Below are 15618 nucleotides of genomic sequence, written 5' to 3'. Positions count from 1 at the left end.
TTATGGCCCGGTAGTCTCTTCTCCTCTGCCGTGCCGAATGTCCTCCTAGGCATCTTCTTCCAGAAAAGGCCAGTTTCATCACAGCCGAAGACTTACTAGGGGATGAAGCCATGTTGGACGATAACCGAGGCAAAGGTTGTGACGAAGTCCACCGCGGCTTTTGAGTCGGAACTTGCTGCTTCCCCATGCCTCACAACCGAGTGTATTCCAGTCCATTTTTTAAAGTTATCCAACCAGCCATGGCTGGCTTTGAAGGTTTCCGCTGGCGTCGAAGTCTCCCCTCTCTCAGCTGATTGCTTCCCTTTCCAAGTCATCATAGATTCTGCTGGCCTTTTCACATATGATCGTCTCGGTCATGCCATCTCCCGCCAACTGTTTCTCCTTTATCCATAATAAAAGAAGCCTCTTCATCTCGTCATGAATATCACTGCGCAGCTTGGAAAGGATGGTTAATCCTTTGGAAGGCTCGGTGCTCTTTATAGTATTCTTCTGCTTGAGGATGGTACATATCGTTGATGTACTCCTCTCATATTGGCGCGCCAGCTGTCACTCTTACGCCACTTATATTTTTCAATTACTTCATGCTTCATCTTGATTGTCATCATATGCTTTCTCTTTTCACTACCCTTATTTTCACTCTCGCTTTGGACCCATTGCTTATTCACAGAGTGCTGCACTGATAATGCAAAAAACACGTAAAAAATCAAAACACCACAGCCAATGCTCGGAGATAAACTTTATACGATGGAGATCCGACGAGAAACACCGAGCGATACTCTCCCGGTGAGAAGCCTCTCGCACACTCGGCCACCTGGCGGCCGTATAGGGAACTACCTCGTATCTCAAATTTTTTCTCGTATCAGGACAAAAATTTGCTCGGAATTTTCCTCGCATCTCAAATTTCTCGTATGTTGGGACTCTCGTATCTCAAGGTATTACTTTATTGTTCATTCAATTATGTTCCTTCTTCAAGGTATTAATAATAAACAAAGCTCTGGATTTCCAGTTAAATGTGGCAACACCTCTGTTATAATTTTCTGAATTAGCTACCTAAAAACATTCCAAAACACTAAACACATAAAAACTAGATTCAGATTTGAACGTAATATTTCGAACCCATTCAATTATATACAGAATTCCAAATGTATCCCTCGACAGCAAGGAGAAAAATTCTTTTGAAATCAAATTTGTGAAGTACAATCAAACTGCAATGACTGCCATCTGAATATATTCTGGTATACAAAGAATGGTATCCATATGCTTGAGATATGACATTTAACCTTTTATAGCTCAAATGTATGACAAAGTACAGCACCACAATATTAACAGTTTAAAAGTTAAATTTTTCGGTGTTTTAAAATCGCTATTTTGAAATAAGGAATGTTAGAACATGAACTTCTCCTCTCTTTCTCTAAGTATGTGATGTCTCAAGGTTTTCTGTGAATATGGATTCCTTTAAGTTTGTGTCTCAATTGCATACAAGCTCAGCTTGATATCAAGCATTTTTCACTATTTATTCACTCACTTACTCCTTATCACTTTGTGCCTTTAGCCACATATGAACAGAAGTTAGTGTGAAAATAGTACTATCCTTGCTAAAATGAATATACTAGTATAGAGACGATAAAATATATTACCTTTTTGCAGTGCAGTCTTTCTCAGTCTCATCAGATCCATCCCAGCAGTGAGGATTTCCATTACACAACAAACTTCTTGCTATACAACCTCCGTAATTGCACCGAAACTTCTGCGTAGCAGTGGCAGCTACGTCTACAAAGAACCCACCTAAGCTATCTTCTGTCCTGGAGGAGGAATTAGAACCAAATAAAGATTTTTTTAAACAAGATACAGTATTGCATAATCAACAAACCCTTAGTGGGGAAGTTTATACTAAACTAATAGTTGGGTTTAAAATGTTTGACCACAAGATCCAATATCCAAATTTCTCATAAATCACAACTAGAAGCATCAATATTCAGCTAATCATCTGCCTTATACAAAGCACAGTGATTTAGACATTGAACTTTATGATAATACTCAAGTAGTAACTAAATGCAATTGTTCTTACGATGACAGAGCCACTGTACATAAAGCCACACTAGTAGAAAAAAAAAGAAAGCCGCTACAGATTTTCTAATACTGCACTTACCCTGATGCAAATTAAAAAAAAAATGTGCATATGCGAACAAATATTTAAAAAATATAAAATATAATCATCACAGTTGAGATGTTACAAAATTTACTTGGTCCGGTGAATAGCATGGGAGAACAAATCATTTAAGCCTCAACTCCTTATCAGACAATGCAAGAATACATGGGAATTCATTGAGGAGTTGTGATTAGGGTATCAGTTTGCTTAATAACCTTACATCGGCTATTTGTAGCTACGGAATCACTATTGCATGTACATTTGATTAAAAAATCTTTTATAAATGCAACAGTTCAATTATCTTGGTATTCTAGAGTTTCAAAAATCTGGATATTTATAGAAATAATCCTGTTTCCCACCATTTATGGTGTTTTATCAGTTAAAAGGTCAAAATAAACAAATCTTTTCTAAAGGCCTTCCATAATTCTACTCTCTTGACAAACCTGTCTGATCAAACACACTTACTGGTCAGAAGTTGTTGCTGCTACTATTCAAATTATGTATACATTCAAATTGAGGCAGGGCAATAGGCAATACCGGTCATGGAGGCAAAGTTAAACATGCTCAACTTGAAAACAAGTATCTGGGAAATACACAATAGATAATGTTTTTGACTAACCAAAGAAGATAATACAGAACATTGATTTTCTTAGACCAAAATTAGGAAAATGGAGAGAAAAAAGATAGTGTAAATATACTACCAAATCCTGGCAGCGAGCTGATGGAATACACATGACAGGCAGGCCATTCTAGACATGGAAGCATGGTTGAACTTGTTTAACATAAAAGTTTTAGGGGAAACGTGATGTTTGTGACCTGGACAATTTATATACCACGGTACATATTTTCATGCCCAAAATTGAAAAGAAATTAAGAGAAAAGAATACAGGTGTATATTTTGCAAAATCCTAGCTGAAAGGTGGCATAAAAGGAAATGTGTTCAAAATACCAGGGCAGGTTGCCAAACTAAATATATAGATATGGTCCCAACTTACCTAATTAAGACTTTCACATATCGGCTACACATTGCACTTCCACTACATACTGTATTTTAAACAGCATGAACATTGGTATTATATAGAATTTTTTACCCTAAAATAAACCTGTAAATTGTAATTGATCATCACAAATTTGTAAAGTAATTTGTATTTTTCCTAGCTATACAAACTTGAGTTCTTTGATTAGGGATACTGATTCAGGAGAGTATCCTTAAAGTTGGATAACAAGTAGTTATCCAGTTGGCGAGTAGCTCTACCCCCTTTCCAGCCAGACCTTTCCTTGACCTTTTGGCCCAACTTTCTCAGGGATGAATGGCTGGTAGGACCTGGGCCATAAATGCAAACTTGTACTTGTTCAAATTGGAGATCCTTTCCAGAGTTAAAACAAATACAGTTCAAAGTACGATGATTAATGGATTTCTTCAAGACCCAACATAACCCCACTCATTAAAGGGGGTTAGGAGAGATACTTCTTTAGACCTAAAGAATGGAACTCTGAAGTGAAACTTACTAGCATCAGGTCCGTCCAGCACAAAATTTCAACCGCTTGTTCCCCCAATTAAGTAGAAAAGCCAGTCACATTACCGTTCATTCCAAAACTACATCTACACGTTACCATAGACAAGATGCATCCTTGTCCCATGCGGATGCTGGGCTGGGTACACAACTACTTTCGTAGCCACCACAGGTCCAACCACAAAGGTGTCCAGTATACTCCCACTGGTAAAAGGCCATGAAGGTGGTCTTCCTTTTCCAAACACAGGCCTTCAATACTTGGTCTACCGACAGGTTTCTCCTGAAGGCAAGAGTGGGGCTAACACACATGACTTCATGAGCTCTGGTCCTAGCCGGTGACTAGACTTTCTTGCAAGTAGAGGCATATGCTCAACGGTTCATCTCATGAAGCCAGAATAAGTATTATTTGACAACTCTTTCTTGGTCCTGCCAGTAATAGCAAAAAGTCTGACACTCAGGCCTGAGGTGTCAAGTCCTTTTCAGATAACATGGCAGAGCCCTCATGAGACATAAGAGCACCTACTCTTAATCACCACCCAATGCCTACAAAGATAAGAGATAGAGAAGGACTTGAAACAGAAGCCAAACGTAGCCAGGTTCAGAGTTTTGGCCACCAACTCCGACACGACTGAAGGAGACGACCTTTCACCCTTCTGTGTGGGTGACCAAAGAAGAGAGACCGTGAAACTCATCAACTCTCTTTGACTAAGCTAAAGCTAGCAGAAAGACAGTCTTGAGTCTGATCGTTATCTACAACTTTTGGGATCAGGTGAGTTTGTCAAAAACAATTTGTCTAAAATACAATTTGTCTAAATCAATTCGTCTAGACCAATTCGTCTAAAACAATTTGTCTAAAGTACAATTTGTCTAATAACAAAATGTCTAAAATACAATTTGTCTAAAATAAAAAACTTCAGGAACTCATCAACTCCACACCCTAAAGTGGCAATTAGGAGGATTTGAGATCATTATTTCTAAAAAGAACTTAGAATAACTGGTTTCTTGTTTATTTTTTCTCAAGATACTATTTACGCTTTCCTTTTTTTAATAATAATAATAATAATAATAATAATAATAATAATAATAATGGGGAATGGTAGTTCAAAGTGTGAATGAGGTAAAGAAAATTATGGTAAATAAAATAAAATGAAGCAATATATTTATTAAATGCAGAATTAGATGTAGAATTACATAAAGGAAGAAATTACAGGAAAAAAAAACTAAACAGGTAGCCTAGCCTAAAATTAATAAAATACATTCATATAGAAAATTAAAATGTAGAATTTAATGCATAAAAAAATTAATAAAGGTTTTATTAAAAGAATATCTTTTGAAAAAACTACTTTTATAGTTAAAAAGAAAGATTGTGGGCAATACCACGTATGTAATCAATAATATTATTTTGATCAAAAGTTTGAACAAGACTATTTAGACGTTTTGCCGAATCTTGATAACGCTTCCTTGGTGGTTCTGGCTCCATCCCTGCAACATATTGCTCAATTTGTACCTCATTTAAACTTTGCTCTTCTTTTTAAACAGTTGATGAACTTCCATATATTGGGGTGATGTACACCTACTTCAGTTTCGAATCCACGATGCCATGCTTCGACAGCATTGTTCATTTTAGGAAGATTATTAAGCACTCTAGAATACATATTCCACATATGTGGAAAAAGAGGTGGACGTCGACCGTACCGTCTATTAGGCCTCCAAATCCAGGTGTCTTCAAAATAATCAAGGACATCTTGTGCTTCATGGGGGAAGGTGTTATTATCACACAATAATTCAAACGCGTCGATTACGCTACCTACGGGTACGAATGCCAATGCTGGTAGCATCCTCATCTGTAGAGCAAAACTGGTTTCTGTTTCATATTTTCGTTTTAGGCCATTATTTTGTATTGCACGGAAAATACATTGGCTGAAGTGGAAAAAGCAACCATTTTGTTCTGTATTTGGAAATTCCTTCAGACACACTTTCATCATAGCTTTCTCAAAATCGATCGTTATTGATAGTGGTGCGCACAAAGGTTCAAGCTTCTTTAACTGCTGTAAAAAATCTATATAAGTTTCTTCTGTTTTATCTGGCAATAATGCAAAAAGAAGTGGCAACGACACTTTCTGTTTTAGTCCATGAAATGTATATAACTGATGAAATAGCAAAGGTATAGTTTTAAATGTTCCGTCAGCATACCAATGACTACTTTGTGATAAACACTGTAAATTCCGTTTGGTTGCAAATATGACTACTGTATACGCTTTTCAACCGGTCCCGAAGTCATACATCAGAAACTGATCACCTTTAAAAGTTATGGTTAGATCGGGTGGAAAAACAATTTCACTGCATGTTGATGGTAGGGCTGGTACAGCGAGGGTTTGTTGTCTTATAGTTCTCTTCATACTTTGCACCTTGGGAAGTTTTGGAGCAACAGCTTGATCGCAATCTTCGAGCACATTAGATAAAACTGATCTGGGTGGGTCTTGTGTTGTCTTAGCCAGATGACGTATTTTTGTCACAATTTCCTTTGCTGCACTTTCGGCCACATCTAATACAAGATTGTGATTTGTAGATTATTTTACTATGTGATCATTTGCCGTAATTATATGAGCGCGGCATTTTGTTATTGGATATTTATCACACTTCCAATAAACTCGTTCGTCATTTTCACCATTTTTGTAAAATGTAAATCCATTCTCAACTAATTTCTTACGACCTTTTTCCGATTCGATGAATTCAAGAGGCATTTTGGGCTATAGGTATAACCAGTTTGAATATTACCATAATAAGAACTTGTTTTGTTTATGTAAAATGAAGAAGGATTTTTTCCATATCTGTTTTTAAGAGAACAGCAGTTATAATTACAGTAAACGACTAATTTTAGTAAACGGCCATGGTTTAGAAGTAAAACGATAAGAAAAAATAGAAATTCAGGAAAGATTGTTTCCCTTTCAAAACAATCATTACAGTTCTGTAAATAACTTTTTTTTATTCACCTTTTTCAATTTTCATTTATTTGATTTGATTAGTAATTTTTTTATTTTTTTTTTTTATTTTAGACAAATTGTATTTTAGACATCTTTTTATTAGACAAATAGTACTTTAGACAAATTGTTTTAGACAAATTGGTCTAGACGAATTGATTTAGACAAATTGTATTTTAGACAAATAGTTTAAGACAAATCCGCCTAGACCCACAATTTTTATCCGACAACCTCCTCAAAGGCATGAACAGGGTACATGCAGGAACCCAAAATCCCAGGGTCTGCAAGATTGCTTGAAGCTCCTCATAATAGTAAATAACTGCCAGGAAGAGAGGTTTATACCCTTCAGTTAATAAGGTATACTCATGGCCAACTAGTAGCCCTTGGCAGCCACAACTCGGCAAATTAAGACAAGGAAATCCACGATATGCTCAAGTTTCTCAACAAGAGGAATCTCCCTTCTAAAACACCAATTGTAGAAGATGGCCCACTTAGCCTGGTAGACAGATGTGGAGGATCTTCAATGGTATCCAGATATCTCCTCTGCAGAGAGTTGTGTAAAAACTTTGGTTCAGAGGAGATGTTCGATAGCCTCTACCTCTCAAGAGGCAAGGCCTCCACAACAAGTGTGTGACAGAGAAGCATAAGCCACTGGTGTTCTCTTGGGACCTCTACCAGAAGAGCAAGAGACTTGGATAAAACTCAGCATAAGGCCATCTGGGAGCTACCAGGGTCACTTCGAGTCCTTGTATAATCAACATCTTTGATTTCCGGCTGAATCAGGCTGAGCGGCAGAAAGACTTACTTGTCCATGTTATCCTATGGGTGTGGGAAGGCGTCTTTGAACACAGCCTGTGGGTCCGGGACTGGGGAACAGAACACTGGGAGCTTTCTGTTCATCCGAGTGGCAAACAGGTCAATCCTTGGGAAGGCCCACAGGGCAATAAGCCTTTCTGCTACAAGAGGATGTAGGGATCACTCTCCCCTAACAACCTACCCCTGACAGTGTGTCTGCTAGTACATTCCTTATGCCTGAAACATACCTTGATCACAGCTCTACAGCGTAAAATGCCATCCTGATGTGCATATGCTTTGCCAGTTCGCAAAGTGGGAGCAAGACCGTGGCCCCTTGCTTGTTAATTTAGGGTACTATAGAGTGTCCTGTCGCTCATCAACACTACACTATAAAGTGCCTCCTCAAATGTTCTTGGAATGCTTGCATCCCTAGGAAGCCCGCTTGCATCTCTAGGACGTTAATGTGCAGATGCCTTTATTTTTCAGTCAACATGTCTGAGACCAAGTCATCCAGGTGTGTTCCTCACCCCTCCTTAGACGCATACGAGGACAGACGCCAGTCTGGAGGCAGAGAGTTGAGGACAGTACAACTCGTCTAATGAGGTTCTCATCAACCTACCAGAACAGATCGTCCTAAACCTCCAGTCACACCAGAACAGTGATTCTTCAAACACCTTTGAAGAGATCTCTGGTGGAGGTGCCCGTGTGGAATGAGCTCCTCCAACAAGGAGAGGTGATCGAGAGGACATTTCCAGCACCGAGCTGGTACTTCTGCCTAAGACAGGAATGGTTGCACTATCTACCCGAGGCTGCTGAACCAATCATCTGTTGGCAAGACTCTAGCTACTGCCATGTCTATCAGCATGCCCAGGTACTTCAACGTATACTTAGTTAGGAGGGACTATTTAACAGACCTAGGAAGCTCATAACTTCCTTAGGTCAAAGGCATCGTCAACAGCATAAATTGTGATGGGCAGAGCACTTCCAGTCCCCCAAAAGGGTGTGCCGAACACTCGAGGTTTCCCACATAGCAGCAAAACCTGAAAAACTTGCAGATTTAAATACGAGGGGCCCAAGACCATGCAGCGTACTCCCCAGGGACCAATCCATGGATATATGCACAGAGGCAGCAGTAATAGTCGCTATCCCCGAGGAGACAGAACCACCAAAAGACTTTCTTACTTTTTTCTCTTCAGGACGTACACCTGGCACTGCACAAAATCCCATAATCTGTTCAGGGTACTCATTGTATAGGGATGCTTCCCAACAGTCATGGCCCCTACACATAATTTAAGAGGGAGTGTGTATCCACAACTAAACCCTTCCACTAGCAAACACAAACTTCTTGCTTCCATTCCATTCTTAACAACCACCATTCACTTCCTGAAAAGAGAAAGAAAATCAAGTTTCGGCATGATCTGTCTATATATACATACACAACAGTGACCGAATTAAAAGTGAAGGTTCTCCGGTGGAAAGAGGGAGGGGCTACAGTACTCGCCTCGCACTTACACCAGCTGGACACCTCCTGGCTATCCAACTTCAACCACAGACTCCAGCCCGTGCAGAATCAATCTCCTCACTTAATGGACGAGAGTTTGTATGCTGTTTAAGAATATGCAGTATGTAATTTTCTTAACCCTCAGCTTTTGCTTAAACAATGGGACCCAGGTATATTTTCTAATATTATTCACATGTAAAACCTAACCGAGTAGTAGTCTACTAAACTAACATGGTACAGTATTTTAATGACAATAATACTACAGTACAGTACTAATATTTTGATGACTGTAAAACCACTAATGTTCCAATTACAATAATACTATTTCTGGGTCGACCTGTGTTCGCCGGTGAAAAGTCCTTCTTGTCACTTTTCCGATATAAATAACTTCCAAATATACCAGAGAAAGTTAAAGTATGGAATGCAGAGGTTACTACCCTCGCGCGAGCACCCCTAAGGGCGTCGTGTATAAAGAAAGGGCGTGTGAAAGCCACTATTCACAGGTCGTCTTCCATTTAGAGTATTCCTTCGTCAATATACACTAGGGGTGAGCCGCAACAGCGGTCTCAACCGCACCAACCTGAGCCACCCCACCGCCGCCCGACACCAGCGCCATCTGACATCCTTCTGATTTGGACTTGCCCGCAAAGACGAGTGTTTTTTGCCCAGTGTTTTTTCGAAGTGTTTGTCATTAATTCAACATGACTGACGTTGCTACTTCACCTTTACCAATGTTAAGTACCATAGTTTGTTTTGACAGCTTATTGCAGTACCGGGCATTTGTTCTGTTTCCAGTATGGTGGTTTTAATTTTGGAAGCGATTGGTCTGCAGTGGTATCGGCAGCCATTTTGGGTGTGTTCGCTTCGGTAAATTTTCAAGTTAATATTGCCCATCTGGTACTCTGTCATCTAGGTTATATCACTTATGTTTTATGACCAATTTAGTATCATTATTTATTATTAGTTTTTACTATGGTATTTATTTGCTAGCGAGTCCAATTTGGACCTACGAAGAATAGCGATTAGTCTTTGTTAGTGTTGTTCTTGCCTCAGGATGCGCGATTTAGACTAAATCTTTGTTTATTGTTACGTTGTCGTTATTCTTCGTTCATGGTTATTACAATTACTAAGGAAAAAGCAATCAATTTTTTATTTTTCTTATCATATTATTGTGTGATGTTGGTTTTTTATTATGTAACCCTGAGAGCGAGAGCATAGAGTGCTCGTTTCCTGTTCTACAGATACGAGTTACTACTCCTCTCGTTTTCTTTATTAGCTCGAGTAAGAGGGGTGGATTTCCCGTTTTCCGTTTATTTACGATCACGAGTTATTCATGCCTTCTCTTATTATCCGAGTTGATGATATTACGTTTAATGTTATACACGTTTTATTGATGTGGTTACTGTTAATATAGCTAGCACTATTAATAGGTTACGTTAGTGTACGAGTCATTAATTGGGGTCGTTTTATGCCGACACCCTTAGCTCCGCCTTGAGTTATACTCCGCTATAATGGATACTCATTAGGTGAGAACTAGTCAGATACAGTATTTGGAGTGCAACGGTGAAATCCGGCACTCAGACTCCGGCTGAGGCCTTTTGCACACGAACCTTTGTCATGTTTGATCACAATTACACTATTACGGCCCCTTTTTTCATCGAATCTCCGGCTTCACTGGAGATAACACAGTCATTCAGAATTGAGGTTAATGTTATCGTACCGATGACGGTCACGATATCACGATGACGGGCCTTTGTCACCGGATCTCCGGTACAAACAGAGATCAAGCAGACGATCAGAACTGTAGTTAACAATGTGATACCGATGAAGATTTTATTTTCATGTTACGTGGTTACTGATTATTAATATAATTTCTTAATATATTAAGGTGTTAGCTTTTTGATCAATCAGACGATAAGAAACCAGGGTATGAACCCCTTTTTCATGAATAATCATAATATCGTTATTACGGTCCTTTTCATCGAATCTCCGGCTTAACCGGATATCGTACAGGCATTCAGCATTGAGGTTAATTTTAGATTTCCTCTGATGTTCACGTTTTCACTGTGACGGACCTTTCTTACCGGATCTCCGGTGGAAACAGAGATCACTCAGACCACGGGTGGCCAATCTTTGGTTTTAGCTGTAAAGGAAAGGATTTACTAACATGAATACAAAGTAAACTGTACTTACTTTAATGACACTTTGAATTTGCGTTGGTAATATTCATTAGCTATTCTTGAAAGTCCTAATGAAAATATAAGAACATAATTAGCAATTTTAAAGAAAAGTCATTCAAGTTACTATCTTGGGGTATAGTGCGTCACTTGTAATCACGAAATGCGCCACTGTTGGCGCATGCGCCATAGGTTGGCCACCCCTGACTCAGACGTTCAGATCCGGGGTTAACTTTATTTTACCGATGAGGTTATAGTTACATGTTATGTGGTTACTGGATATTAGTATTCTATTGATTCATCTGTTCACTGACCAGAGTCTCAAGGAACAGTACATAGCCACTCATGGCATGGTTGGTTTCAACCTGGCTTTTCATTAGAAGGGGTTAGCGTTCGGTTCCAAGTACTGAGTGGAAATTTATTGCTATTTGAACACGATTTTGTATGGATATTTATCCATATTTATACATAGTTAGAATTAAATATATGCATAAATATAGGCATAATTAATTTATTTCTATTTTGAACATGATGTTGTATGGATATTTATCCACATTTATGCATAGTTAGAATTAAATATATGCATAAATATAGGCATAATAAATTTATTTCTATTTTGAACACGAAATACATAGATAGAATTAAATATATGCATAAATATAGGCATTTTATTAGCTATACGGCTGATCCCAGCCTGTGAATAGGATCACTAACCAAAGTTTCAAGGAACATCCAGACTTATGTCTCCTTTCTTTTACAGAAGGTCCGCCTACATGGTATGGTTCCCGGAGTCATGCACGTTCTGCTACGAGCTGTCCTCGCTACTCCGGACCCATGATGTAAGTTGGTTCTAATATGTTTCCTTTTGGTATCCTTTGGCGATGATTTAATTTGATCCGGATTAATGTATGCATAGCTTATTGAGGAGAATGGTCTTCTCCTTCATCACTAATCCCCTCACTTCTTTCAGGCTGATGATGATTCTCTCCGGCCTGCAAGAGAGGCTCTCCGCCCTAGGGTATCAAGGTTTGGAAGGAATGCTCCATCTAGAGGTCCCTATCTCCTCGGAGTGTCCTCTCTAAGGTTGGACGTCGACCCCATGGACGAGCAGGTGGGTGGGGATGAGTTTTGAGCCTTCAGCTTTGCAATTACCTGCGGCACCGACCTAGGACCCTCAAAGGATCCTGATGTTCATGTTACCTTGCATAAATCCGTGACTGCTAAAAGAAACACATTCTAGGAAAGCCAAGGGGCTATGACGGAGCTCAAAGATATGGTGGCGAGTCGGATCCGTTCAGGAACTCGGATGGCTCCCCCTACAGCCCCAGGCGTATCGAAGTAACCTCCTTCGATAAAAACAACACATAGATATTTGCCTTACATGTTCTATATATAGATGGTACCATAACTCTGGATGACAGACGTCCGCCCTCTGGGGGACCTAGAATTTACTCTCAGGTACTAGAATTCCCATTCAACGGATTCGTTCGATTGAAAGAGCATGCCTTGGTTAGGCTAGACAAGGTACCGAAGGTAACGGTATTATTTCCTAAAGGGCAGGCCCGATCTGTCTGGACCAGGATGTTGTCGGTCTGGGGGGTTACGTTAATTCCAAGCTCACCCAACACAATGGGGAATACGACATATCTACAGATGCTCTCATTGTTGCCTTGCCTATTATGGATAAATGGACAGGTCTTGCTAATCAAACTGACAAAGAAGGTTCGGCCATACCGGCTCTTAAAGAGCCGGACCCCACCTCGGGGAGACCCTAGCCTCGATTTATCCCACTGAGACTTTGTTTCGGATATTCAGGAAGAACCAATCTTTGCCCTTCCAATTCGACCTACACGTTTGGTGGTCTGATCGGGTTAGTTGTGGGAAATACGTTCTGTCTGAGGCCTCTATCAGACAGGAATCGAGCAGGCTGATAGTTCCTCCTGATGAGGTAAAACCCTCTTCCCTCAGGAGGAGGTGAACAAGGTTCTACAAAATGATACGAGAGCAACCCAAAATTGCAGGAAAGACGGGGCCTCACCGCCAGAAAGAAGGTCGAAGACCAAAAGCAAGCTTTCTTCAAGAAGAAGCAGAGAGTTGCCCTCTACAAAACGAACCGGGGTCACTGCCATCAATAGTCAGTTACCCACTCGACATCACAGTCTTCCTCTGATTCGTCGACTATGCATCCGGATCCCCCTAGGTTCACTCCCTCACAACGAGGTAGTCCCAGTAGGGGAGAGACTTTACCTCTTTCAAGACCATTGGACCTTCGGGCCGTGGGCTCATAGCATAATCCCTAAAGGTTTGAAGTGAAAATGGCCACAAGGTCCCCCTCCTCCACCAGTGACCCTCTCCCAGAAATCCACTCCCATCCTGAAAGAGTACACCACAGAGTTACTCAAGAAGGAAGCAATCAAACGGGACCGATCACCGAAGTTCCAAGGCCGCCTGTTCACAATTCCGGAGAAAGGCTTGTCGGCATTGAGAGTGGACCGGGACTTGTCAAAGCTAAACTCTTACATTCTCTGCGACAAGTTCCGGATGTTGTCCATCTCCCAGGTACGGACCTTACTTCCCCGTGGGGGCGTCACCACCTCTGTTGATCTTACCGACGACTATTATCATGTGCCTATAGCTCGAAACTTCTCTCCTTATCTGGGTTTCCGCCTAGGCAGGAAAGCCTTTGCGCTCAAGACATGTCCTTCGGCCTCAACATTGATCCCAGGATATTCACGGAACTGGGAGAGACAGTGTTAGAACAACTCAGGAATCAAGAGATACAGGTCATTGCTTATCTGGATGGTTGGCTCATTTGGGCCCGGTCGGCCATAGAAGGCAACAGAGCTACGAAGGAAGTACTTCGATTTCTCGACAACCTGTGATTTCGGGTCAATCTCCAAAAGTTTCGCCAGCAACCATCAGGCCACTTAGATTGGTTAGACATTCAGTGCGACCTTTCAAAGCACACGTTGTCTCTCCCTTCCAGAAAGGTAAGAGGAATAGCTTCCAAGATCGAGAATTTTCTCAAACACAAACAGGTACCCAGAAGAACCTTATAAAGTATCATCGGTCTTCCCCAATTCACTCCAATAACGGGTCTCCTATTAAAATCCAAACTCAAAGGCATCAGTCGAGTTTGGAGAAAGAGAGCTACAGTACCTTTAAGAGACAAGGTCTCGAAGATCCCCTCTGTCTTGAAAATGAGACTACGCCCATGGTCCGAACCGAAGAACCTCTCCAATCGGTTCCCCTACAATTCCCACCTCCACAAGTGACATCCATGCAGCCGCGCCTCTAAGTGGATGGGGGGATTACTCCGAACATCAGATGTTTCAGGGCTCTTGGTCACCCGCCATGAAGCAGTCCCATACCAATGTTCTCGAAGCCATGGCAGTGTTCTTGACCCTGAGGAGACACTCTCCTCCGAGGTCGAGCCACATCAGAGTACTGTAGTGTCAGACTGAACAGACGTAGTACACGGCGTCAACAGGGGAGGATCCAAGTCACCCAACCTGAATCGGATCCTGGTCACTATCTTCGCCTGGCCAACAGAAAAGAACTGGTTCCTGTCAGTAACTCACCTAGCAGGAGTCCAGAATGTGAGAGCGGACTCACTAGCCAGGACGAAACCACTGGAGTCGGAATGGTCTCTAGACATAATTTCATTCCGGTGGATACTCAGGAACCATTAGAAGAAGGTTTACCTATTTCCCCCAGTGAATCTTCTAATGAGACTTTTACACAAACTACGCCCCTTCCGGGGGCCAGTGGCTTTAGTACCACCTCACTGGCCAAGAACAGTTGGTTTCCTCTCCTCGAGTTGAAACTCCGTCCCTTCCGGATCCCGTTCCCCAAACTGACTCAAGTAATCCAAACTCACTGTGTCGATTACTCAAGGATAGCCAAAACTCTAACTTTGTGGACTACAGGAAGTTTGCAGATCGTAGAGACGCGAACATTGAACCGGGAAACGATCTCTTCATCGAATCAGACAAAAGAGACTCGGCAATTCGCCAATATGATTAGGCCGTTAACAACTAGCAGATTCCCTAAGGGTTCAGACCATGCTCGTATGTCTCCAAATATAGCCATCTCTTTCTTGAGGTTCCTATTTGGCAAAGGCCTAACAGTTAGCACTTTAACCACCATCAAGTCAGCTTGGAAGATTTACCTATTTCCACCAGCGAATCTTCTAATGAAAGTATTGCACAAACTACGCAATAATAATAATATCCGTCCACAAAAGGTCTCATGGTTTCTAAACGATGTTTTGAAATTGGCATCAGAAACCAATAACGAATCCTGCTCGTACATTTCGCTACTTAGAAAGACCCTATTTCTTACAACCATGGCCTCAGGTGCCAGAATTTCAGAATTAGCAGCTCTCTCCCGTAATCCGGAGAACCTAGATTTCCTCCCGTCAGGAGAAGTACTGCTCTCCCCGGATGGAAGTTTCCTAGCTAAAAATGAAGACCCTCAAAACAGATGGTCTCCTTGGAAG

At 40.9% G+C, this 15618-nt stretch overlaps 1 protein-coding gene across 2 annotated transcripts in view; it reads right to left on the bottom strand.

The window, feature by feature from the left end:
- Window positions 1–15618, bottom strand: part of LOC137628768 (modular serine protease-like) — a 141127-nt gene that overhangs the window by 76752 nt on the left and 48757 nt on the right. For both annotated transcript variants that reach the window (XM_068359978.1, XM_068359970.1), the window contains one exon: window positions 1638–1802. In XM_068359978.1, the coding sequence (XP_068216079.1) occupies window positions 1638–1802 (165 nt within the window). The remainder of the gene's footprint in view (window positions 1–1637; window positions 1803–15618) is intronic.

The sequence above is a fragment of the Palaemon carinicauda genome, chromosome 2 (genome assembly GCF_036898095.1).
Source record: "Palaemon carinicauda isolate YSFRI2023 chromosome 2, ASM3689809v2, whole genome shotgun sequence".
In the NCBI taxonomy this organism is placed as follows: domain Eukaryota; kingdom Metazoa; phylum Arthropoda; class Malacostraca; order Decapoda; family Palaemonidae; genus Palaemon; species Palaemon carinicauda.
The sequence above is the reverse complement of the archived record's forward strand: the minus strand, read 5'-3'. Positions and strand labels throughout refer to the sequence as shown.